The 27,034-nt window shown below is 48.4% G+C and overlaps 1 protein-coding gene across 1 annotated transcript in view; it reads right to left on the bottom strand.

Moving 5' to 3' along the window:
* The window catches only part of Vwf (von Willebrand factor), a 129,505-nt gene that overhangs the window by 88,229 nt on the left and 14,242 nt on the right, over positions 1 to 27,034 (bottom strand). The window contains exons 6-10 of the mRNA XM_055609420.1: positions 23,305 to 23,429; positions 7,797 to 8,013; positions 6,202 to 6,324; positions 5,219 to 5,330; positions 4,116 to 4,162 (exon numbers count right to left, since the gene is read on the bottom strand). Of these exons, the coding sequence (XP_055465395.1) occupies positions 4,116 to 4,162; positions 5,219 to 5,330; positions 6,202 to 6,324; positions 7,797 to 8,013; positions 23,305 to 23,429 (624 nt within the window). The remainder of the gene's footprint in view (positions 1 to 4,115; positions 4,163 to 5,218; positions 5,331 to 6,201; positions 6,325 to 7,796; positions 8,014 to 23,304; positions 23,430 to 27,034) is intronic.

Below are 27,034 nucleotides of genomic sequence, written 5' to 3'. Positions count from 1 at the left end.
AATGAATGAATGAATGAATGAATGAATGAATGAATGAATGAATGAATGACATTATCCTGAACAAAATGATTGATAGGTTACTCTGAGATTTTCCCCTCCCTCCCCCAGGAAGACCCATCCCACACATTGCCTCTCACCTCATCTCACCCCTCGCCTGCTCCATCCAGTCTGCCCTGGGTCTCAGTCCCTCTCTGGCCTTGCTTAAGTGCCACTGCTGTTCTGAGCTCTGGATGGTGCTGGCCCACACTGATGGAGGGCTTGCCATGAGCTCACAGCAGCCACGGAATGAAGCTATGATGAAGAACCCTGTGTGCTGGTTAGGGTTTTTTGTGAACTTGCCATAGCCATCTGGAAAGAGGGAGCCTCTATCGAGAAAAACGGCCTCCATCAGATTGGCCTGTGGGCAAGTCTGTGGGACATTTTCTTGACTAACGTGGAAGAGTCCAGCCCACTGTGGGTGGTGCCCCCTGAGGAGGTAGTCCTGGGTGGTATAAGAAAGCAGGCTGAGCAAGCAAGCCAGTAAGCAGTGTCTCGCTGTGGTCTCTGCCTCAGTTCTCACCCTGACTGACGATGGTCTGTCATGTGGAAGTGTGAGCTAAATAAACCCTTTCCTCCCCAAGTTGTTTTTCATCGTGGTGTTTATCACAGAACAGAAAGCAAACTAGGACACCGCGTCCCACGGGTTGGGAAAACCTGCTGGACAGCTAGTAAGTGACCCTTTGCACCAAACCACCTGCACCGAAGCCCTGCCCCCACCCCCCACCCAAGGCCGCTTTTACTTTGGACCCAAACAAAGAGGCCTGTACTCAGCCCTTCCTTGTTTAGAAACCTACCTCCCACAGCCTTCCACAAGGAGCACCAAATACAGAACAAGGGCTTTCTGCATCTGAAGCATAGCTTCCGGTAACTGCCATGCTCCCTCTATACGGGTCACTGGAACCAAACCTTTACAGCTCCCGGGCACCGACCTAGCGGGGCTTTCCTGGCCCCTAGCAGGGTTTTCCGGGCAGCATGCATTGCAGAGGTTGAGAAGGAGCTACAGGATGCCTGCAGGCTACATGGAAACCACATGCTGCCGTGTGGGTGTTCAATGGCCACCAAAAGTCCATGTGTTAAAGGCTTGGTCCCAGGAATGACCCTATCAGAGGGTTGTGGAACTGCAGGAGGTGGGCCTTGCGCAAGATGCTTAAGTGATTGGGCAGGTGCCCTTGAAGAAGATGGTTGGACACCTCCCACCCCACCCCCACCCTTCACCCCTGCTTACTGTTTTCAGATGTGACACACTTCCTCATAGGTCTTTATCACCAAAGGCCCAACCTTAAATCCTGACGCTCTAGACTCTTAAACCAAAATAAACCTCTACTTCACAAGCAAACTGTGTCAGGTATTTTGTGGCAGCTGACCCAAGGAGTATCAACAGGCAAAAAAAGGAGGTGGGTAGCTTCTAGAAAGGCATCCAGCCCCTTCCCCTCAGCAGACTGCTACCCTCACCCTTCCCCTTCTCTGTTCCCACACTGGGCACACTCTAGGCAGCCTTCAAAGTGACCCCATTATGTTTGGGGATTTGTAGCGCAGGGACTGATGGGAGCCACACTTTCATCTTTGCTCTGGAATCAAAGCCTCAGCCTCTAAGTGCATACTTCAGCCCCTCCCGGATCTCCTCAGGAGCTCTGCTCTGCTCTGCTCTCTCCTTTATTTGGAGAACTAGGCAGACCCCCTTCCTGAACCTTCCTGCCAATTCTTCCCCTCAATAGCTCTTCCCGATTATCTGAGAGATAAGGTAGCCCACTGGCCATAGGATTGTGGCAAGATAACAGAGAGACACGCCTAAATATGGCAGCCATGGATGGACAGCAACAGAATAAGAGGAGGGGCAGAGCAGGGCTTTGAGAAAGAGACAAGATTTTAGCCAGCTTTGTCAGCAAAGCATGAAGCTGCTCCACAGACCACGAGTCGGAGCTGGCTACCTGCCCTTCCAGCCATCAAGGGATGCCTGCCTGTCTTGAAGCCTCAGCCAAGCCCTTAGAAGTTTTTAACTGAAGATCTTGAGATTGCATTGTCCAGATAAGACTTTCACGGATGGATACAGCTTGTACTGTATTACACACCCACTAGTACCTGGATGAATGGGTGGACAGAAGGATGATGGGTACAAGCCCCTCCCTGAAGTCACTGGCATTAGGACTCCTTCGGCCGGGAGTCAGTCTAAAGAAAACACAGCAAGCTAAACTTCTGTCCACGGTGGCTCACAGGACCTGTGCAATGGGTGCCTTCGGTTTAGTGATTTGAAGGTCCAGACTCCTACACGGAATGTGGTCATGCGCAAACAGAGCACAGACAGCACCTTCAAGAGCAATTTCTTGTCCTTTCTGCTTTCTTCTATGCTGACCCAAAGGATACCAAGACTAGTTGGCCATTCCGGAGCTAAAGTAATTGGTGTCGCTTCCATCAGGTTCCAGAACTTTCCCAGGGTGATATGCACTAGATCCTATGTGACAGTAAAGCCTCTATCCACAGACCTCCCATACCAGTCCAGGCCTACCTAAGTCTAGGACCCACAAAAGAAAGGAAGGACAGGTAGACAATCCAGACGGCTGTGAGTTTGAGGCCTGGATCCACCTCTTAGCAGCTGTGTGACTTTGAGAAAACTCCATAACACGACTCTGTCTGCCTGTCTGTTTGCTCTTTTGCAAGGTGAAAACAAATCACACTTGTTACTTGTTGTAACAATGAGGTGACAAGGAAAGCTCTTTATCAAAAACATCACGGTGAATGAGTGAGTGCGAGGCAGAGGGAGCTTTCCATGGGCAAGGTCTGCAGGAAACAGAGTGGAGACCAAGCAGGGGGAGGGGGAGCGGGGAGTAGAGGCATTGACTACAAAGCAGGTCCCTAAGCCGCTTCCAGACAGGTAGCTAGGGGATGGATCCTTCCCTAGCCAGGATCCCTTAGCATTTGGACCATACCGTGGTCTGCTAAATAAGCATTCCAGAAAATTCCAGTGACACTCATGAGAAAGCACTCAAAAGCTGATTTTGCTAAAAATCGTGGCCTTCTCATGTGGGCCCATGAGGTGTCTAAAAGCAGGATAAAGAGTAGACACGGATCTCAGCCTTCCTGCTGTCTGTCTCCTTTACCTCGGCTGAAGGTACGGAGCTAAGCCATCGCTAACCTTTCCTCTGGAGTCATCTAGATTCCTGGAATAACAAAACCTCCCAGGACAGAAGTCCTGGCAGCTGAGGGCAATTACCCTCAGTGGAGGGTGGGGCTGCACCTGCCCCAGAAGGGAGCATTACCTAGAAACCGGATCTATAGCAGTAAGGACTTCTTGGGAAGGCTTGGCATCCCTCCTTTGTTTGTTCCTCTCCGCAGGGCTGCCTCAATGACTAAATCTCCACCCTCTGCCTTTCTCTATTACTCTGTTTGACTAGTGTACTGAGGCTATAGAAGAAAGAGTTGTGGGAACTTTATCCTTTCTCTTAATTTTTTTTTTTTCCTCTTTGCTTAGTCAGCCCTGCCAGCCCATCAGGTCTCACAACTCAGCAACTTAATCCCCAGAGCAAACAGGAGTTGGGCAGGGCAACCTACTCCCACTGCTGTGGCGGAGCTGGCATCGCCCAGGGTGAGCAGATAGGTTGGCTGAGATCTAAAGCCAGAGCTGAGGTCAGGAGGTCTTGCAAAGGGTTCACTGGTAGTTCACAAATCTTGATGCACTAGCCCACTCCCAGGTTGCTTGGGCACTTGTGATGTCATCATTGATCGCCACCCTCAGGGGCCCTGGGATAAAAGAACCCTTGTCTCCTCTCTCTCTCTCTCTCTCTCTCTCTCTCTCTCTCTGCTTTTGCTTCTCTGTTGGGGCGTCCCCTCCCCCATCTCTGTCTCTCTCTGTTTCTGCCATCACAGCTCACTCAGGCCCTAACTCTCTTCTGCTTCCCTTCCCCCAAATAAATATCTTTCAAACTAGATCTGTTGTATGTGTGGCATATTTTTAAATATATCATAACAGGCACTCTCTGTCTGTTGCACTGTGGGCTCCCTGTCCAGTGGGAGCAGCCGGGGAGTGGGAGGGGCATGCCTCTGCACAGAGAGGGGAGGGAAGAAAGTGAACACTCGTGTACCTGGGCATTCTTCATTGCTGCAGATCCACAGGCTGTTTCTGCAGATGCTGTTGAAGAAAAGAGGCTCAGGTCATTGGTTCTGCCGGGAGGGTGCCTAATAAAATTAACCTTCAACACACATAGCACTGCCCTCCCCAGAGAAGGGATATGGGAAAAAAGAATGGAACAGGCGCCAGAACAGTCTTTAAAAGCAAAGTGGTTCAGGACATGGCTTTGGCCACAACAGAGATATCTTAAAGGGGAAGAAACTAGAATCCCAGGGTGTCCGGCGCTCTGAAGATCTGCTCTGGTACTAAGGTGTCCTTCTCCTCTCCCCATGCACAGCAGGTAGGGGGAGCAAGGAAGACTAGGTGTAATAGGTGAGCAGAGCCATGCTGGACAGTGACAGGAGGACCCCTGAGGGGTCCTCTAGTAGGCACCAGAGCAGCGGGTCTCAACCCCCCTAGTACTTCGACCCTTCAGTACAGATCCTCATGTTGTGGTGACCCCCCCAACCGTAAAATTATTTTCGTTGCTCCTTCATAACTGTAATTTTATACTGTTATGAATTGCCGTGTGAATATCTGATATGCAGGATATCTGACACCCAACACCCCCCCCCCCGCAAAGGGGTCGTGACCCACGAGTTGAGAACCGCTGCACTGGAGGCTGCAGGCAGGGAAAGGGCTGGAGGGGGGACAAGAAGCCGTTTCCCCCAGGGCACAGAGGACAGGTGAGCTGATCAGAGGCCGTTTGCAGAGATATTCTTGAAGAGATGCTTGAACTAATCCAGCAGACACAGGATTGAAAGAGGGAAGCTGTGTGCTTGATGTTATATAGCCACGTTGCCAAAGACAAGCGTCATCTACTGAACCATCATTGGGAAGGGGAGCCGGAGCTGTCAGCTGCATGGAAAAGATGTGTCCCTCTGATTTCCCTCCAAGGTGTATCTGTGACGTGATCTTTGCATGCCACCATTGCCTTCAACACCTGCTCCGACCCCTGCCAACTGCACAGCCCCTCCTCTCAACCCAGGCCAGCTCCTGGTCCACCTGCTGTTGCCCATCCTGCCCCAGCTTCCTGTCTCAGAACCCATGGGTAGACCCCACTGTGTAGTCCGTTACCAAGTGTTGCAGTCTTGAGAGAGGGAGGTCCCGGGAGGGTACCGCTTCCCAGCATGCACACAAGAACATTCGGAGCTCTGCACACAGAGGCCTTCATCCAGGAGTTCTCCCTCTGGGTTCAAGGGCATCAAGGCAAAGGTCTCAGCACAGTCACCATCATCATCACTTCTCACCTCTCACTTCCAGAACCCCCATGGGCAATCATAAGCTTAGAGCTTCTTCTGGAAAACTCTAAGAAAGTACGCTATGACATTTATCCTTGACATTTATGGAATGTGAGGGAGGGAGATACCAATCTCCATTCTGCAGAAGAAAGAATGGGCCAAAGAGCTTGCTTGGCGTCGTCCAGTGGAGAGGCCAACCAATGAGCCTTGGTGGAGGCCTCTTCCGGAAATCTTGAAGGACTTGTGTGATGCCATGTGTGCGAATGTGCAGGGTTATTTATCTTCAGTCCCTACAGGACTGCACAGAGCCAACGGTTTTGTTCTGCATCATCCAGGAGAGAAGTCATGAGCCTCAGGACTTAGACTCTGTATAACTGAATGCAGCGCGTGACTGTTACGCAGTCTCCTGGATGTAGGCTTTCTCACGTAAAGCCCCTTTCAGCTGAGCGCACGTGGCAAACTCAGGACTTACTTCAGAAGACCCTTCCCCCAGACTGGAGTCCTGAACCCTAACTGAGAAAACAAAACCACAGCTCAAATCGGGCCAGGAGCTCCCTGAACAAAGTCACTGTTAGGGTCAAGGCTACCCTTATTTCTCTAGACACAGCACTTTCTGAACACAGTACAATGGGAAAACATAAATTAAAAATGAAGACTGCTCCAATCCTGTCTCTCTGTACAAAGACTTTAAAAAGGCCAAATAAAAGACCTCTGATTTCAGCCTTGGGGGGAAAAACACAAATGGCCTTCATCTTTCTTCCCAAAGCCAAGGGCGCTGGCAGGACCTCAGGTTTGGAAATGAAGAGGAAAGTTTATTACCAGGGCAGCCACAGCCGTCCACACATTGCTGCTGACACACTTCATTGATGGGCAGGCTCTGGCAGGTCCTGGTGCAAGGAGACACACACTCCTTATACTCCATGCCAGCAGGGCATGCTGGGTCTGAAAGACAAATCAAATAAGACTCCGAGCGCAGCCAGCTTGGCCCTCTGGCTGTCCACTCTGTCTAGAGGGTCTCAGGAGCCATCTCCAACCCACCAGCCCATGGTCCCTTTGAACCGGCAAGTCCCTGAAAGAGCATCTTCTGTTTTGCAAGGTCCCAGCTAAGACTCACTGGGGTGCCTGGGCCAGACACCCCTGCCTTCTGGCTATCTGTCTGTTCTCTAGTCTCCATCAAGGAGGTTTGGCCATCATTTGTCTGTTGGTGTTCTGCCACTAAAACTTCCTCAGGTTAACACCAAATTCTGGGCTGAAAAGGAATGGCTACCAGGGACCAGCAAGGAACTATCACTTCCTCCTCTGTGAGCTTCTCTTCCTCATGAAACTGACTCCAACCAAATGCCACCTCACCCCCAGCTCAGGGCACACTCTACCCATGCCCACTTTGGCGACCCTCATTTATTTCCACTGTTTTCCTGAGCTGCCTCTGAGCCTTATTGCCCAACTATCTCTCTGTTCACCACATGGAGCCCACAGATTCTCCTGGGCAAGGCCTGGCCTCCAATTCCTCCCTCAAGACTATCTATCAGGCGTCTCCCCAACCCTGCCTTCAAAGATCTAAGAAGACAGCCACTCCCTATGCAGAGGAGAAGGCTGCTCTGACCCCCACTTTCCCACACCCCCACGGCAGAGATGGCAGGCTTTGATGGCAGAGCTGTTTGCCACACGATGAAACTCAAGCATGCAGTGTCAATATCAGCCAGGCCCTCTGCCTCCTTCGGTCCACATTATCTGGCTAATTACAGCCAACCAGCTGCCCATCGAGTGGCTTTTGATCAGTGTGGTGAGAGAGAAGGCTTTTGCAAGGTGACCAGAAGTCTCTACTTAATCACAGTGATTTGGAGATAGTGACAATGACTGTGGACCCAGTGAGATTTAGAGATGCCAAATGGGCAGGCGTTGCAAGGCTGGATTGAAGGAACAGTACACACTGTGCCTGGAGGCCGGAAGGGTGGGTTAATAAGAGGGAAGGTTTAATGAAGTCTCTCTGCTCTCTCTGGGGCCACCACGTATACAGCTTAGATAACCTGCTGTTCCTTCTAGCTCAGGAAACAGTCAAGACAAACACTGGGACTAACTGCCTGCTGAGCTGAAGCACAGACAAGCCAGGGAATAGATTTCCTGAGGGAGTCTTGGGCTACTCAAGAGAGGGATGTGGTATGGAACAGAGGTAGGGACAGGGCCTTGAAAGGCTTGTTGATCTTCTGCATAGTCCATGAGGGAAGGGTCTCCCCTGCAGGCCAGTACACCCAAGACTAGGTGACAGAGGACAGGAGCCATTCAGGACGGAGAGCTTGATAGACACTGGCTAATGGCAGTAGTGGGAAGGTACACATCACCACACGGCTCTAAACGCCGGCGCCGCAACCCCACACAAACAGCCTGTGCGAGCACGGCGCAAAGCAGCAACTTACAACAGGCGCTGTGCTCAGTCCAGCCGTACAGCACCATCCCTTCCTGGGCGCAGGTCCGAGCGTACTCAAGGAGAGCTGGACATGCGCACTCTGGCCCCGTGGTGCACGTACACAAGATCTTCTCACAGAGGGCCACGAAAGGCTCGGGGTCCACCAGAGGGTGGCAGCGGGCAAACACCGAGGCGCTCTTCAGTAGCTGGCACTGCTCCCACATGGCCTGCAGGGAAAGAGGCGCCTCAGCATGGCCCAGGGCTGGTCCAGCCTTGGCCATAGGCTCACTGTCCTCTGTGGATGGCGGCACTAAGGGAAACCAAGGTTGGCCCTCCAGTATGCAGCAGGTGCTATCTACAGCTGTCAAGAGAGAGAGGCGAGCGCTGAGCTCCGGCTCGGCCCCTGCACCTTCAGGGTCCAGGGATGGAAGCAGTCACTCTTCTGCCCTGATCTGGCTGCCTAGCTTCCCTGATCTTAATCCTCTTCATTCAGAAATAAATGATCTAGCAGGAGGAGGTTTGTTTTACGCAGTAGAGTTTCCTAGACCTCGCCCCTATAGATTTAAACACAGTAGATGGGGGATGGCGCTTAGGAACACATTTTCTGACGCATTCCCCAGAAGGCTGCTAGAACCAATAGGATCAGTTCCCATCAGCAATAACATAACAGCCTAAGGCTGTTGGTTAGTTAGTATACACGTGCCTGCATGTTTTACTTACAAACATCTCTACGGTCTGTGTTTTAATGACTCCAAACACCTGTTGGCTGGTTGGTTAGTTGGTTGTTCGGTTAGTTGGTTTGGTTTGGTTGTTTTCACCCTGTCTCTATAGCCCCAAGTTCAGGTTCAACCTCACGCGTAAACTAGTTGCATAAGCTCCAGCTCACTGCCCAGCCCTTCCTCTGTATGAAATGTGGAGGATGTGAGTCTGAAGTGAGTAGGGAATGGAATCACACGTGTCAAAGGTTCATCCCAAGCAATAGTGGCCCGTATCGTCATCTCTCTCGTGTCCACCGGAGAAGTGTGTCCCTCTGCCTCCACAATGGCAAGCAGGTCTCCAGAAGGACAGGACACTCTTGCCCCTTTCCCAACCCTCTCTCCCTGGCTCTATTGGGATAATTGTCGCCATGGCAACACTATCACTTCTCTGGCATCTTGGGTGCTTCCCTGTAAGCAGAGGAGCAGCTTTCATTGATTTCTTATTTGGGAAGGCCTTGCTCCTCTCAGACAAGGGAGGCGAGTTGAAGAACAGGGTAGGAGGCTGAGGCCCAAGTCTGATTATTCCATTCTGTAACACTGTTTTCCCATAAAGTCACTACGTAAGGAACAGGCTCCTGGCGCTTGCTGAGGGCAGTTGAGGGTGTCCATCTGCTCAGGTTCCTGCCTACCTGTTTTCCCACCCACAGTTCAGAATTAGAAAAAAAACAAAAACTGAAACTCATAAGACCACAAAAACCTACTGCCACTCCTAGGACTCTCCGACAAGAGCAATTGCTGTGCACCATACGACCAGCTCTTTCATGCACCGTGAGGAGGAGCTAGAAATTTTCCCCACGCAGGCCGCAGAAGTGTCTAAAGAAAGAAGGCTGTAGTTCAGGCATCTTGCCAGCAGGAGCCCTGGCAAGGCAAGGCCAGCCTGGCCCATCTCCCATTGGCCCAGGTCAGCCCCTTCCCAGATCAAAGGGAAAGTGGGAACAACACTCTAGCATATTTCCTGGGAGGTCCCTGAGGGTGTTAAATGATTTGTAGAAAGCCCCAGCAAGACGGGTGCTTTCAGCCATCTCACTGTGGATGGGAGTGTGATTTCTGCAGAAGCCTCCCTTCCCACAACAAATCCCTATAGCATGCGCCTGAAATCTAGCTACAGTCTTTCCCTCAATAGAAACAAGAAGTCCGGGCTCTCATCTTCTCCTCCAAGCTTCCTCTGGTCACCCTTGACCCCAACCTGGTCCACAGTCTGGTTGCTAGGCAGGACTTTCAACATCGGCCCAGCCTCCAGCAGGATCTGCAGCATGATCTGCTCAGACCCCACAGCAAAACCCAGGGACATGTTTACCTCACAGTCTTAGCCACTCTCAGGCTTCTCTGTTCTACGTCAGGCAGCCCAGCCAGGGCAAGCCAAGTCCTGAGATGACGTAGAAGGAAGTCCAAGGTGGTTTCCATACCTGTGCTCCCAGACTCACAGCAGACACTGTTACATAGATAATGCTAGAATAATCACTCCACACGCATTGGGTGTGTGGCCTCTGGGTCCCTAGCACAGTCTCTGCTGGATGAAAAAAAAAAAAAATGCAAACTATGTCCCACCCCAATTTAAAGAGAAACATTCCAGCTCAGTAGGAAAGCAGGGAGGCCAGGCCCTCCATGATCTGACCACAGCATTCTCTTATCCTATCCCTAGCCCTGCCTAACCCAGGCATTACTGAAGCCTTCTTGAAAACGCCCTGATGTTTTCTTCCACTGGCACATCCACTATGCCCAGGCACTGTGTTTAGCACAAAGAATGCAAAAGAAAGCACATGGGGTAGATTCTGGCAATCACAAAGCCGGAGGGGAAGCCTATCCCCTCCACTTGTCTGCATTTCCTCTCTTCAGAGCTCCCTGTCTCCGCACAGAAGGCCCCCTTTCCAGGAAGGCTTTCCCCACAGTTGCTCTTCTCTCACAACCCTTTGGGGACACCACTCTTAAACTGCAATTACCGGTTTCTGTGCCCTTCTCCCTGGTTTCCCTACATGATTTCCAAAGACAAGAGCCACACTCTTAGAGTGCAAATGCTGGGCCGACCGTAGCAGAAATGAATACGTGTGCAAGTCCCCTCCAGTGCCTCGGGTGTTCCACTGGCCTATTTCCTTGCAGACTGAAGGCTTCGTCCCTACTTGGGATCACCTTCTGGGCGGTACTGCCTATCGTAGCTGGAAGAAACCTGCAGCTGAGGTGCCAGAGAAAGCCAGGCAAAGTCGGAGCTGAGTCTGGCTGCTGAGTAAGGACTTAAGGGCAAGCCCGGAGGCTGTAGAGCACCCTTTGATCCCAGCACTCAGGAGGCAGAGCCAGGCGGATCTCTGAGTTCAAGGCCAACCTGGTCTACAGCATAAGTTCCAGGACAGCCAGGGCTACATGGAGAAAACCCTGTCTTGGAAAAACAAACAAGCAAACAAAAAAGGCAAGAGGGGAGACGTGCTAGCTAAAACTCTGTCCCCAGCCAGGAGAACTACTAGAAGGTGGTAGAGCCCTTACATGGTGGGGCTTAGTGGGAGCAAGTTAGGTCGTTTTTGTGCCTACATAGGGGAGATAGCAACCCAAGCCCCTTACTCTCAATTTGCTTCCTGGCCACCATGAAACAAACATCCTCCATAGCTACACACTCTCACTGTGATGCACTGTACTTTTACTGGCCCACGCTGATGGGCCCATATGACCGTGGACCTCTGAAACCATGAACAAAGATAAATGTTCCACTTGACAAATTGATTTCCTCAGGTATTGTGTTGCAGCACTGGAAAGCTGACTAAGACACTGAGGAATCTCTCTGTGTACCTCGCCCTCCTTTGGGCATGTGTGGGGTCAAGAAAACTGGTGAACCCTATGAGCAGGCCAGGAGAGCCAAGCTGGAGGCCTGAGGCAGTCATCTCCGGCTTATGTCGACCCTCCCAGCTCGAGGCTGCTGACCTAGAGAAGTCCAGCCAGAAAGATCCGCACAGCTTCCCTGCCCAGCTCTGCTTCAGCAGAAAGTTAATACAAAATACAAACCCTGTCCCTCTTTACAGTCGAGACCCTCTCCTAACCCACGTCAATAAAGTTGTCTCAAAACCCCTGCATCTTTCACAAATGGGACCTTCAGAGATACTGGCAGAAGCCTTCAAGGACACAATATTTCCTTCAAAGGAGAGAAATGTGCTCATCCTTTCAGATTTGGGATAAAAGTAGATAAGGTTAAAAAAAATATTTAAGGTCATCCCAATATGGTGGCACAAGCCTGTATTCCAAGTGCTTGAGAGGCTGAGGCAGAAAGATGGGGAGTTACATAGCACGATATTGTCTCAAGATGATTAACAGGGCTGGGGCAATGGTCCAGGCTATGTGGTAAGTTCTAGGCCAGTCTGGCTAACTTAGGGAGACCTAAGCAAAAAGAGGCTGGAGATATGACTCAGCGGTAATGGTTATTGTGTAGGCATGAGGACCTGAGCTGGAATTCCTAGAGACCACACAAAGCTGGACGCAGTAGCACGTGCCTGTGAGCCCAGGGCTGCTACAGCCGGATGAGAGGGCAGAGACAAGAAAGCCCCGGGAGCTTGCAGGCCAGTTACCTTGATGTGCACAGGGCCAACAGCAAAGAGACCCTGTCCCAAACAAGCACAAGATGAGGACTGGCACCCGAGGGTACCCTGGACCTCCACAAGTAAATGCACATGCATCCATACACATACGTGCATACATACACATGTGCACGCACACGCACACACACACACACACACACACACGCACACACACACACACATATACAAGAAACGAATACAAAAGGCTGGGAATGGCACGCAATGATGGAGCACGTGTCTAAAATTCGTGAAGCTCTGAGTTTAATGCCCAGTACCGTCAAAATATAAATAAACATCATTTTTAATAAAACCCATACATGGGCTAGTGAAACTAACAGACAGAAGAGCAAGCACAAATGGCTAATAAGTGGTTTTTGTTTTTTCATAGTTTTTAAGTATTCAGCATCCTAAGCCATCAGGGAAAAGTGCACTGAGACTAATTTGAGATGCTTCCTCACCCCTCTCACAGTGGCTATCATCAAGAAAAGAGATTAAAGAGGCTGGTGAGGATATAGGGAAAGAGGGGTCCTTATTCAGAGCAGGCAGGAGCACAAACTACTAATACAGCGATTACGGAAATCAATGTGAAGGAGGCTCCCCCCCCACAAAAAAATCAAAATAGAACTACCATATGACAGAGCGATGCCAGTCACATACCCCATGGGCTCCGCCTCCTACCACAGAGGTCCCTGCACACTCATGTGCATTGCGGAGCTGCTCACAATAGCAAGGAAATGGAACTGGCCTAGATATCCGTAAGGAGATGAGTGGGTGATAAAAACGAGCTATACACTTAAGGGAATTAGACTCATCTGTCAGGAAGACCAAAATCAGGAAAATTGATGGATCTAGAAAGAATCTCTCTCTCTCTCTCTCTCTCTCTCTCTCTCACACACACACACACACACACACACACACACACACACGGTAACTCAGAACTCAACCTCAGAAAGCCCAAAATTGTGTGTTCTCTCTTATGTGTGGCTCCTAGCTTACAGTATGTGTATATATACATATATACACATATATATACATATATATATATATATATATATATATATATATATATATACATGAAACCAGAGAGGCAACAACAAGAGAAGAAGACGAATAATTAGAAAGAGGAAGGGCAACAGAACCTGTGACATCAATGTGGAAAGAAGGCAATGGTTAAGGGGTGCTGTGAAAGAACACGAAAGGGCCAGGGTGCTGAGGAAGAAGAGGTGAGAAGGAAAACCAATAAAATAACAAGTTTTGTTGGAAAATGAATACTGTGTATTTAAATTTAAAATTTTTTTAATTAATTTTTTTAAAGAATTTACTAAATAGGTCAGAAATTCTCAAATTATAGCCCTGGGCTTCCTATAGATACCAAGATCCTCCAGGAACCAATTAGATCCAACTTCTCCTTTCTCCTGTAATGCTGGGGTTTTTGTATGAAATACAATGGAATCCTTCTCCTCCTCCTCCTCCTCCTCCTCCTCCTCCTCCTCCTCCTCCTCCTCCTCTTCTTCTTCTTCTTCTTCTTGTTTCTCAAGGTGAGGTTTCTCTGTGTAGCCCTGGCCATTCTGGAACTCGATCTGTAGACCAGGCTGTCCTTGAACTCAGAGGCCTGCCTCTGCCTCCTGAATACTGGCAGATTAAAGGCGTGTGCCACCACCCAGCAAGTTCTATCATTTCTTAAATTAATTGATTAGTGTTTTAAATGTCCTTGTTTTAATGCCCTGTTTTAATGGTAAATATCAAGAATTGTAACCCAAATAAGCAAATCGGAGTCCTCAGTTAATTTTCCAGAGTTTAAAGGAATCCTGATACTGAACAACTTGAGCAGCACCGTGCCCGTGATGCGACAGCCAGGTCCGAGGCTCTGCTGTGCGCTACAGCCCAGCCACCTGTTACCACCAAAGGTTATACTGAGTCGAGGCTCTCATGGTCACAGATTCGACCAAAAATTTAAAATATCTGGGGCAAGGGGTTGCATCCAAACTGAACATATGCCGACTTTTTTTTTTCCTTTTTGTTATTCTCTCAATATAGTATGACGCTTATCTACACAGCATTTACAATGAACTGGATATAACCTGCAATCGTTTAAAGCATATGAGAGAGGCTAGCTCAGTGGATAGGGGCACTTGCTGCACAAAACTGATGACCTGAGTTTGATTCTCAGGACCCACATCAAGGTGGAAGGAAAGAACTGGTTCCTCAGATGGCCTCAGACCTCCACATGTGCGCCCTGGTACATGACCCACACACATAGACACCACTTTTTCTCTTTCCCTCTCTCCCCTCATTCTGTGTGTGTGTGTGTGTGTGTGTGTGTGTGTCTGTGTGTCTGTGTGTCTGTGTGTGTGTGTAATAATAATAACAACAACAACAGGGGCTGGAGAAATGGCTCCACAGTTATGAACACTTACTGCTCTTACAGAGGACCTGAGATCAGTTCCCAGCACCCACATGGCCACTTACAACCACCTGTAATTTCAAGCGCAGAGGATTCAATGCTCTCCCTAGGCCTCTAAGGCTGCTGCATACACACAGTCTACATAAACACACACATATTAAATATAAATAATTAAGGAAACAAATAAACACATACATAGTTATTTTTTTAAATAACACAGTAATGTTTAAATAAAATTAAGTAGACAAGAGGATATGAACAGGCCTTAACTAACTGGCATGCATGTTATATAAGAGACCTGGGCATCAAAGTTTGGAAGACAGTACAGTAAATGCAGGGATTCTACAAGCATGGATGAGCTAGAACGCCAACTCCATCACTTGCAAAGCATGTGACTTCAAGAAATTTATCTCATTTGTCCACACAGCCATTTCCCAAGCTGTAGAAAAAGACTGGGCAAAGCCCAGTGTCTTCTCATCCTTCTTAGTTATGACTCTCAACTTTCAGCCTCCACTGGGGTACAGCTACTAGGGATGAAGATGGTCTGTTCGGCCTGTCTGCTGCCAGGGGCAGCCACAGCTGCTCTCAGTGGTGCCCTGGAGGACAGAAGTAGGAAGGTACCCTGTACTGTGCAGGAAAGGGGGACCTCCTTTCTTGTTCCTTTTCATTCCACTGCCAGCATGAGACCATGGTGCCTGAAGCTTGAGATGGCCTCTTGGACCATGAGCTCCAAGTTCCATCCTGAAGGCAACAGAGAAATGAGACAGAACACAGGGCTCTGGCCTGGCCCTGAGCATCCTGCCTGAGCTGCACATGAGAGAGAAATACACTGATTGCAGGGCATTGCTGCCTTAAATGTCTTGTCACTCATGGATGGGCCTACCTCAGAAACTTGCTTCAAAACAAGTGCTCATGCTGAGACGGCTAGCAAGGGCTCTCCCCATTATTGCTCGCCCGCTGTCTGCAGAGGCTTCGTGTTGGCTCTCTGCTAAACCATTCTGGCAGGGACACAAAACAAAGGTCAGCTAATTTGCACTTCCAGCATCTCCTGGCTCCAGTGCCCGGCACCAGCTACTTCTGTCTTGTTTCATCTCCTGTCGGTGGTGCCAGAAGCTGGCAGAGAAGTACAGCTCCAGCTCCATCAACCCATGACTTCACCCTCCTGCGCGGGAGTACAGACCCAATTGTGGCCTATCTTAATCCTATTTCCAGTTCATCAGAGGAGACCAGGCCTCTTCCCTGGGGATGTCAGGCCCCATCCAGGGGAAGGGAGTGAAAGCAAGAGTATCTCTCAGGGGGATGAGGGATGGGGGGAGGTACAGGCAAAGCCAGGAGGAAAAGCAAGAGCCAGAGTTCCACAGCTATGCTGTTGTTTCTTCTCAAACAGCTGACGAAGGAGAAGCGGGGAGAGGGGTGGGGTGGGGAGCATGAGCATTCCTAGGCCTGAAGTAAATAAAGACAAATGTATAAAGTGCAAGTTGTTTGTGGGGGGCCCTGATATTTCCAGCTCCCGGGTGGTCTTGAGGCTGCCCCCTGGAGGAGGTATGGAGGCACCTAGAGTCCAAAGCAGTAGGTCCAAGAATTCACTCAGGGCAGAGCGTAGTTTCCCATTGGTCAGCCAGCAGGGATGAATGGGATGAAGGAGGTAACTGATTCTATTTATAACTTCTGCTCTCCTGAGATTCTCATCTGCATTCCAAGCTTCTAACTCATGGTCAAGATTCAGATCTTGAGCCTGATTCACACCAGTCCATCAAACAATTAATGTTCGAAGAGGTTCTTTTTCTTTAGGGTGGGATGCTCCTGAAAAGCAGGATGGCTAGCTATAACCTAGTAAGGATGCTATAACCTCGAAGGCTTCCCTAGGCCCTTTCTCACTCTGCCCTGGCCTCTTGGGAGCATATGAGCAGTTCTTCAGGATCAGAGCAAGACTGTGAGCTGGAAGAAGAATCAGTCGCTGTCAGTGTAAGAAACATAACTCTAACCTCAGAGGGAATAAAATACATTTTTTTAAAAAGTTTATTCTGAAACCAAATGTAAATGATCATGGTCCAGGAATACAGGTTCAAATTACTTCAAATTTCATGTTCCAATGTGGTAACAGTTTCACCAAATGGTTATTATAGTAACAGAACAAAGAAAGCCATAGTTTAAGGCACTTTTCGAATCTGTTGGTGAAAACATTAGGTAGGTGGATTAAAGCAAGTTAGTAAATGCCTGCCGTAGGCCTCAGATGTCCTTAGCCTTTCGGTTGGTGGAAGCTAGTGATCTGCTAAATGAAAACCTTTCAAAGGGTTTTATCTGTCAATCACAGATTCAATAGCTGGGCAAGAAATGGCTACTTAGGGACCTGAAGATAGCCCAAAATAAAGTGCAGTCGGGCTCTGAACCTCTAATATTCCAACCTCCCTGTGATCACTGAAGTGCTAATCAGCCAATCAGCCTTGCAGAAGAGACATTGGGAGGTATGGCTTCCCTCCAGGATTTTTATTCACAGTATTACTCCCTGTTCTGCAGTTCAGAGCCTACCCAAACTCTTGAATAAATAGCAGCCCAGTCTAAACTAGTCTGCACATCCTTCTCACAGCCAGAAAAACCACCAGCTCTGTGCCAGGAGTCAAATCACCCTAGCTTCCCATCACTTACCATCCATCAAACAATTTGTCACCTATGGACCCAACAGCACTATTGTTCTCCTTCATAGTGGGTTGATTTTGCTTGTGTATCTGGTCCTTGGGTCTCTGCCTTGTACAGTTTTGGCAATGCCCAAGCTATACAAAACATCTCAGCGAGTGGGTACTGATGGGTACTATCTTATTTATTTCCCATTCTGGTCCTCACTAGGAAGAGGACAAAGGAAAAAAAAAAAAACATGTGAGAAATACATTAATCCTTCAGCAGCCAGAGAGAACTGTTAGGACCCTCCTTTCATATCAGAATCTACGACTGCTCAACTCTCTTATGTGTGGACTGCCACACACACACACACACACACACATGTTCAGTTTGCTTTAATGCTGTCTAAGTGACTTATACTACTAACTAAAATCTAAGTGCTGGAAAATAGTCTTCATAGCATATTGTTTAAGGAATAAGAAGGAAAGACCCCTGTGTTCAGAACAGATATGATTTTTCTGCAGTTGGTTGAATCTACAGACAGGGAGCCATGGATGCAGGATGGTTGTATTTTGTTACAGACTTTGAGGCTTCCTGTGATAGGAAGAGATTGATGCTAGGACTTCATCCAGCCCTCCTAAGGGTTTTCCCAAAAGGCAAAGTTCCAGTCAGCCCAAAGGAAATCATTGAAAACTCACAGCAGCTGCTGAAGCTCTGCAATAAGACTGGACCACCATGGGCCATGGCCCCGGCCGTCACAGTCAGCACAGCCACTTATCTCTTCTCCTGAGCTGCTCCTGGGTGGACAAATGTGATATAAAGGAAAGGGTTCTCCTATTTGGGTGTTCAGGAGAGGGGATCGCTTAGAGAGGGACACTGAGAGGCAAAGCAGGAAAGGAACCCAAATGAGGACATGAAGAAGAGAGTGAGCCCAAGACCCCTTCCTGGTCCTGTACATTCCCTGTCTAAGTCTTAGTCCTTTCCTTAGCCTTTTGGTGACTCAGGAAAGACTTGAGAAAGATCTCGTGTTGCTAAGTGGAAATGTATGTGTAGGCTTGTGTTCAAACCCCAACAATCAGACCCAGGGAGTGAGCACCCTGTAAAACCATCTCATGGTGCTATCGCTTAGCAACTAACCTACACTTGGATCCTTGAGTTTGCTGGTTTCTGTGGGCCAGACACTCTTACAACTCCCTCTGGATTAGAGCTGGAGAGATGGCTCAGCAGTTAAGAGTGCTGGCTGCTCTTCCAAAGGACCCAGATTCAATTTCTCCATTCAGTACCCACAGGATGGCTCACAACCATCTGTGACTCAAGTTCTAGGTGATGTGTCAACCCTGATGGCCTCCTTAGGCACCAGGCATGCAAGTAGGATAACAACATACATGCAGGCAAAACAGCCATACAGATCAAATAAAAATTAAAAAATAAACAACAATTCATCACCTTTGAACTCCAGCCAAGCAAAAGAACGGCTGTTCCCCATTGCCAAGAGCCTATTCCAGATCAAACCCCTTGATAAAATTACCATCCCACACACACCTGCCAGCTCCCCATCCGGCTCAACTGAGTAGATACAGCAAAAAGTGACAGTACACCCTTTGCAAACAAATAGTTATGTGACGAGGAAGTGAAGAACAAATTGCTTTGTCCCCCACAGGATGGATACTTTGTCTGCTTCTCTGGGCTGTTGAGAAGACGCATTATGGCCATTCAGAGCCAACAACAGTTTTACAAATATTAGCCCAGAAGACAGGTGATTTCCTGAGGACAAGAGAAGAAACAGGTGAACTGCACTTTGCCTCGGAGAAGAGGAGGAACATTCTAGGGGATGGAAGGTGGTGAAAAGGCAAGACATAAACAGCACAGAAAATAATATCGTGTGTTCCCATAATAATTGCCAAATTCCGAGGTGAAAGGAAAGCAGAAAGTCTAGTGCTGTTGGGGAGTAGACTGAGGCATGATGGGGTGGGGGCTTAACACATCAGCCCAGAGCAACTGGACCGGAAGTGTCCTGCAACTCCAGTATTCAGGGATGTTGAAGGACTCATGGAGCTCTAACTTCAAACGAGCATAAAATGAAAGGTGTGGTCTTCCAGGAAGCTGGGCGGGAGGGCTGGCTAGCGCTGAGCTCCACAGGATGGCCAGAAAGATCCTAGCAAGGCAATTCCAAGGCCTTGACTCTTAAAACCAAGGTCATATCCTGCCCATCTGGCTGTTGTTTGCAGAGAACCTTTATGCAGAGAGTAGAAGAGTGAACACATATCTCATAGACTCCTAACACTGATCAAAAGACATCTTCAGATGCTGCTGACGCATGCTGCTGCCCATGGATTATCACCCTGCTGTAGGCCAAGTAAAAACTAGCAACAAGCATACTGGTCATCATGAAGACCAGCTCCTAGGAATTATATGGAGAGATCTCTTGATGTCAAGCACAGAACTGTCCTCACACTCTTGACAGCAGTAGCCAAGGCAGGACCCGGTCTTGTCACACTGGGGATGCTACCTGAGGGTGGTGGTCATGGCTTTGGTGACTGGATCTTCCAGGACAGGCCAAGCCATCAAGCGCAGGGCTGCGGGCTAAACTGTGTCTTGTGCCAACTGTCTGTCATATTCTGTGATCTGCAGTGACCCTACTCACTCTGGTGACAGGAGATCGTCTCCGGAAAGGGGTGTCTTTTTCATACTAGTGTGGCCCCTCTGTGGGCTAACAGCAGCCTCATGGGGCTTTGGGCTTCAAACTGCGGGCAAGACACGGGGCCAAGGCTACCATTTCCTTGTGAAGTTCCGCCCTTCCCTTCTACTCCCCGGACCGAATTTTACAGAAGGAGAAAGGCTAACGAAGGATCTTTCTACAACGTGGGCTGTGTGGTAGCTATGAGCAAAGGAGCATCACTTAATCTGAGCAATTACGGCTTGGGCTCCAGACTCATCTGAAATCAAAACAAAACTTGCAGACTTGAACACAATCCAACAAGCTATTATCAGTCCCAGCAGAGAGGGGCAGTAGGTGTGTTGGTACAACAGGCAAATGTTCCTCCCCAAGGTGTAAGTAATATGGTCAGGCTTCTGGAAGAGCTACCAAGTTCAGCAGAGAAGCGAGACGACCGGTTCTCACATTTATCCAAAGCAGTCGCAGGCCAGCGCAGCCTCCCCGTGCCAACTGGCCCTTGACCCAAAGGTCATCCGCTGGTGAAAGACACCGAATTAACAGACACAATTTCTAAGCCTCAGACCCAGTGGGAATAAGAAGACAGAAGAGTCAAAAGACCACATTAATCATCTCCCAAGAGACGAGTCACTGAGAATTCCAGCCAATGAGGGAGCCCCGGCTGTGGGCACACACGATCTGATTGGCTAAGGGAAGAGTACAATTCTCTGGGTAAACAACCTGAAACTATGGGCTTGAAGGAGTTCGTGCCTCAGGGAGGTGGTGTGTGTTTGGAGCCTCGACCTGAACCAAGAACCAAGTACTTAGTTTCTTAAGCTGTTCCCAGGACTCTGGTTAGCAAGGACGTTAATGCACCCAGGAGACAAGGTGAGTAGCAGCTGGAGCCTTAAAATGTGTCCCCGGAGATTAGCAAAGCTGCTTCTACGCACACCTTTGTCTGCCTTGAACAAAGCACCCAGTCTTTCGCTCCTCAGCTCACCGTCAGTATCGGGTTCTCTCCAGGAAAAGTCTGTCTGCACCTCCCACTAACGCAGCCGCCTAAATGGGATTGTTCCTTGATCCTCTGAGGGTGAGGACCATCTGTCAGGCCCTTGCTCTTTGCGGCCTGTGTTTGCAAAGTCAAACAAAACAAAATATGCTCTGCAGGACCTGCTGCTCCCAGCCCTGCCTTGAAGGGAGCCAGAGAGCCACCAGCCAACAACAAAACTCTAATTTAAAAACACAAAGGGAAAAATGAGAAAAGTCTCCCTTGCATTGTAGCTTGAATGAATCTGAAATTTGTCTGGGAAGCCAAGTGTCACTAGAGGAAGGGCTTGTCTCTCCCCCTGGCCTATTTGGGTGTGTTGATGTGCTGGGCTTCTTGCTTTCCTTCTAGCCTGTCCTGAGCTGTGCTCAGCTACCCCAAAAGAAACCAAGTTATAACTGGGAGGAGGGGAGGAAAACAAAAATAGTTTGGGGATCTTATGCCTATGGTTCTGTATTTGCTGGGGCTTTGCTCCCCACCTCCACTCTTAAAGCATATCGCTCCTGTGGGACAAACAAGACAACAGGAGAATACCAGAGCTTGCATCATCATCAGACTTACACAGTTGAGGACTAGTAGTGTAAATACTCATGCAAGGCAGTGACCTTTCTCTTAGTCCTTTCAGTGGCACTGGTAGGTCCTTTGTTTGTTTGTTTGTTTGTTTGTTTTTGTTGCAAGACAGGGTTTCTCTGTGTGGCCTTGGCTATCCTGTCTTTGTAGAAGAGACTGGCCTTGAACTCCCAGAGATCCACCTGCCTCTGCCTCCCCGAATTGCTAGGATTACAGGTATGCACCACTGCACCCGGACGCAGGTCTTATTTCTAAGCCTTTTTCACGTGTGTGGAAACTGAGGGTTGGAGAATGAGAAGCATGAATTACAAAGAATAAGTGACTGACTCAAACCTACCCATCAGCACAATGCCCTATTGTTTGCTTTTCCGTGGCTGTGAGCAAACCAAAAGCAATGTGGGGAGGAAAGGATTTATCCTAGTCTGCAAGCAGTGGTCTATCACTAACCAAGTAAATGCCCCATAGACAAGGCCACAGGCCAATGTTTTAGAGGCGAGTCCTCAATTGGGGTTGCCATTTCTAGGTGACTACGGTTTCTGTCAGGTTGAGAAAAACTGACCAACACAACCAACCACCAGTAAGAGAATCTCAAGGGTTCACCCCGTCAAGGACAAATATCAGACATTTCAAGCCAGGGGAAAGAGGAAACCCCCATTTCTGCACAAAGCACAGTCCTCTTGGTGCTCAGTTCGCCTTGTCAGCAGCCCTGGCCACACGCCCTGTGACTACACGGGGCCTACCACCACTGAATCCCTGGAAGCACAAGGAAAAATGGCTTTTGGAATGAGCTTGTTAATGAGGTGGAAGTTGTATGATTAACAGTGTAGGTCGCTACATTTAGCATCAGGATATTCTCCTGAGTCTGACATGCTCCTGGCTTCAGAGGTTCAAGGTGCTTTGTGACAATAACAAAGACTCGTTAGATGAATCAGTAGCTAATAATGAAGCTTTCTCATGCTAAGCTGCTGTGTTGGTGAGTGTCTATTGTTGTTCTTTCTAACATAGGAGAGGATTCATCTGCTTATGTGCAGATTTGGGCGAATTTGGCTTCAAGCTAAGAAGGATTCTTACTGCCGTTGGGGAGATTGTTATAGTCCCTAGCTAATACCACCTAAAATATGTGTCCCCATGCATTGAATATTTTTAAGACCTATTAACTTCAGCAACGATGTACACAATAAAGAATTGAAGGACTAAAAGGACCCTTAAGAATCTTGTGATGCCCGAGCTCGATGGTGCATGCCTGTAATTCCAGCACCCAGGGAGGCAGAAGCAGGAGAATTGCTGTGAGTTAGAGACCAGCCTGGTCTACAAAGAGAATCCAGGACAGCCAAGACTACAAAGAGAAACCCTGTCTCAAAAACAAACAAGAATCTTGTGATGTCTAGTTCCTGAAGAAGGAAGGATACAAGGACCTGTGGGCAGAGGGATGTGGGCAATCCTTTTGCAGGTAGATTGATATGGGTGACCCTTTTGTAGATAGAGTGATGTGAGCAGTCCTTCCTTTGCTCTTAGGCTATGTAAGATTGACACAGCAGTATTGACCTACCTATACCAGATAACAGATACTAGCACCTTCATCCAGGCATTGCCAGCTTCCAGGATTATAATAATTTCCAATATCTGGCATCCTGTGTTTTGTTATTGCTCCACAAGGTGGTTGAGACACTGAGCATACCTACTCATTTTTAAAGAAAGTACAAAGCCAAGGGAAATATTAGAATTAGACAAAATTCTAACCAAAATAAGTTTTCAATTAAAAAAAAAAAAAAGAAAACATGAGCACTCCATATTGAACAGACAGACAGATCCATTTCTCACTCAACCCCTGAAGACAGAAAGAAACAAAGATCCCAAATCCCTTGCCTTAATTCCAGGAATCACCATGAAGACCAGGTCCAGGACAGACTGTACCTACCTTCTGCATGTCCTCAGAGGAGCTGCTGCAGTTCCTGCTGGGAGGAGATGCCCGTTTACACCGCTGCTCTCCACTACTCAGGGCCCAGGAGTTGGCAAAGTCATAGGGATCTGAGGTCAAAGTCCCTGCAGAGAAAAGTTTCCAGGAAAGGACTTTAACTTCAGTTAAACCTGTACCAAAATTTCTGCATGAAAGCTATGGGCCAGTGGTTACCTGAATCAGGCTCCTAGATTAGAACTCAGGCATTTGGACCATAAACATTTTATACAGTGATCGCCACAGTACATGGGCGGTGGAGCTAGCAAGTAGTGAGTTGGCCAGCCGTGGATGGAGGGATAGATACAATAAAGGAGAGGACATGAAAGATGATGAGGATGTCATCAAAGAAGCTTCTTTGTGCACCAGGGATTGTTACAGAAATTCACAAAACTGATCAAAATGGAGAGAACATCTGACCATGGGGCACTGTGTCGGTTTGAATCGGTATGGCCCCTGTTGGCTCATGTGTTTGAATGCTTGGTCCGTAGGGAGGGGCACTATTAGGAGGTGTGGCCTTGTTGGAAGAAGTGTGTCACTCTGGAGGCGGGCTTTGAGGTCTCCTATGCTCAAGTTATGCCCAGGGCAGCACACAGTCTCCTTCTATTGCCTGGGGGCTAAGATGTAGAGCTCTCGGCTCCTTCTCCGGTGCCACATCTGCCTACACACTGCCACATCCTGCCTTAATGATAGCGGCCTGAGCCTCTGAAACTAAGCTAGCTCCATGTAAATGTTTTCCTTTGGAAGAGCTGCCATGGGCATAGTGCCTCTACAGCAGTAACACCCTGAATAATGCAGGTGTTCAGCCCCAACTGATACAATCTTTAGATTGTAAGATGTCGGTGGGCACTGTGGGAAGGTATGTCTATGTATATTCAATTGTTAATTCTGTACTAGCAGAGAGCTATGGCCCACCACCATCTCATGTTTTGTAAATATTTGATCTTCCCTCACCTGCCTAAGGCAATTTAGAATTGTATCTGATTGGCTCTAGTAACGAGCTGACGGCCCATAGCTGAGCAGGAAGTAGAAGGTAGATCTTCCAGAGAAAGGGATGATGGGAGAAGATCAGAGCTGGGAAATTCAGCTAGCAGACACAGGTAAACAGACATGAAAGGGGCAGAGAGGTAAAGAATTAGCCATGTGGTGGGTCATGGGCTGGAGAGGCCAGGCTAAGTTAGATGAGCTGAGGATCTGCCCCGCTAAAACGCCTAAGCTTTAAAATATTAAAAAGACTCCGTGTCATTATTTTATACCACTGGCAGGTCCAAAACAGCCTTGTTATAGTAAGAGACAGAAGACCAGGAAGTCCATCGTGAGAGGGTGTCTTCTATAGGTGACACAGAAGATGCACCCATGAAATTTCAAAAGTATGACTGCCTGAACAAGACCAGGACAGTGACAACACCAGTGACGTGCCAACATGGATGGAGGAACTCCGACCAGGTCCAACCTTTACATGAAGAAACAGAAGCAATTGATGACTGATGAGAGAGGAAGAATCCGTCTTCTCTAAGAATGAGACCCCTGCAGACTATTCAGTCGTTAAGCAGTCAGCCCTAAACAAATACACATCTGAGCAACACTAGACGGACTCAGCAGGAGGGGTATGCAGGTGTGTGTAAATCCCAATAAAGAAGAGGTCATAGGAGGGAAGGGAGGACACACAAAAGGAGTTGGAGGAGAGAGGGGAAGTAGGAATGATATATAGTGCTCACAAATGAACTTCTCAAAAGCTCTGCTTGGATGAACTTAATATTTAAAATATTTAAAAAGAACGAGGATGAGGGTGATGCCATCCGCCCCCACTTCGCCATGCCTTGGAATGCCCTGCCCCTTGTACAGACCACTCTCTCTCTTCTTTGTCGTGGTTTTACTATAAAATCCCCTCCTCCTCACTCTCATGTGATCAAGTGTTGGTCCTAAACAAGCGGGTTCTGGAGACTTTCAGAGATGGAAGTGATTCACTCAAAGTGTGTTCTTGCCCTGACTCACGCCTGCATTCCTCCTCTCTGCTTCCTCTCTGCCATGACCTGAGCAGCCTCCTCCCCTACACATTCCTGTCTGCCATGATGTTCTGCCTTGGCACAAGGACTTGAGTTAATCGAACTGAGAACTATGGACTGAAATCTCTGAAGCTGTGAACTCAAAATAAATTCCTCCTTCTCTAACTTGTTGGTGAAAGGGTCAGACTAACTTTGTAACCTATATGTCTTCTAAAGCCTATAGTTTTGAGTTTTAGGTCCAGGTTAAGCTAAAGCCTCTTAGTACCTTTCCAGAGAAAGGAGGAATGTGACCCTATCTGTGAGGACAGATATTAAAAAAGCAAGCAAGCACTTTCACTCAGCAAAAAGAACGACCAGACCCTTGTCTTCAAGATAGTGTTTCTTAGCAACCAACACAGATGGCCTCAATCCTTCTTCTGAGTAGCTCCTGACCTCCAGCCAAAAGCCCACAGCCCTGATCATCGAGGATGAGCTAACCACCCCCACCTTTAATTGCAGCTGCATCCACACTTGGCAGGACTGGCCAAGTTTGAGCACCTAAGACTAACCAATTATCTTACTTTATAGCTTCCTCATCCAATCCTAAATTGCCAAGACTGCAACTTCAAAATTCCCACGCTTTGTCTTTTAAAAACCCAAGGCCTTTGTCTCCCAGTGCCACTCTTTGCTGACCGGCAGGGGTGACCCCATTGCACAATGGTTAAAATAAACCTCTTGCTTTTGCAATGATGAGATCTGGTCTCCTAAGTTCTCTTCATCGCTTCTAAAAATTAGGCTCGTGCTGGGCCTAACATTGGTTCAGGTGTTTTGTCATAGAGATGAGCCCAGCAACCAACCCATTCTTACCATGCCAACTGTCCTCCACTCATCCCTGGAGACAGAGCCCAAGAACAACCAGCCTTTCTGAACCAGCTCTCCTTCCTTCCCCCATCCCAGCCTGCTGGTTGTATGTGCCCTTCTCTGTGTTGAGCATCCCAGGAAACACTCCAGAAACAAACAAACAAACAACTCTTATCTTTCTTTGGGCTCCTTTTCAGCCCCAACATTCTAAGGTCTTTGAGCTAGTATTCATCTTTGAGCTCCTTAGTCAAGAGCACAGGTTGTCTTAGCTCTGCCTTCAGATACAGTGGATTCTGGATGCACAGAACATTTGTGTGAAATGAAGGTAAGGATCAGTGCACCCAGTCACTACGTCTTCCAATGTCCAAGCGTTTTTGTGCTTGTAGCATCCATGCTGTTGGTTGCCACAGGGGACTGAAAGACCTACACAGCCTGGAACAAAGGCACTGTCTAATAGCCATGCGGTAGTCTCTGTCTGCTATCTTTTTACTATTGAGGTAGCAATCTCATATGTAGCCAGGCCTGGAAGGGTGATTCGGTGTTGAGGAGTGAACATGAAATAAGCTGTTTATATGGAAAGAAAAGAGAAGCCTTTATGACTAGTTAGCGTCTAGGGTTTAATGAGTAGTAAAGGAACTCCTCCTTCAATGATGTGCTCATTTTTAAAACCTATACATATTACACAGCCAATTACGTGATTCAGCTGAAGGTCTTTGCAGGAGGTGCTGTCGGGAGCCGCTCCCGCCATTACAAGATGGCGCCGGCTTCCTGCTTCCTGGTTCTTCTTGCCAGCATTTTCGCGCTTCTTGCCTGCGCCGCCCTGCAGTTTACGCATGCGCAGCTTTATG

This window comes from Psammomys obesus, unplaced genomic scaffold (genome assembly GCF_907164565.1).
Source record: "Psammomys obesus unplaced genomic scaffold, mPsaObe1.curated_primary_1811, whole genome shotgun sequence".
Lineage (NCBI taxonomy): Eukaryota > Metazoa > Chordata > Mammalia > Rodentia > Muridae > Psammomys > Psammomys obesus.
Note: the sequence above shows the minus strand (reverse complement) of the source record. Positions and strands in the feature narration are given on the sequence as shown.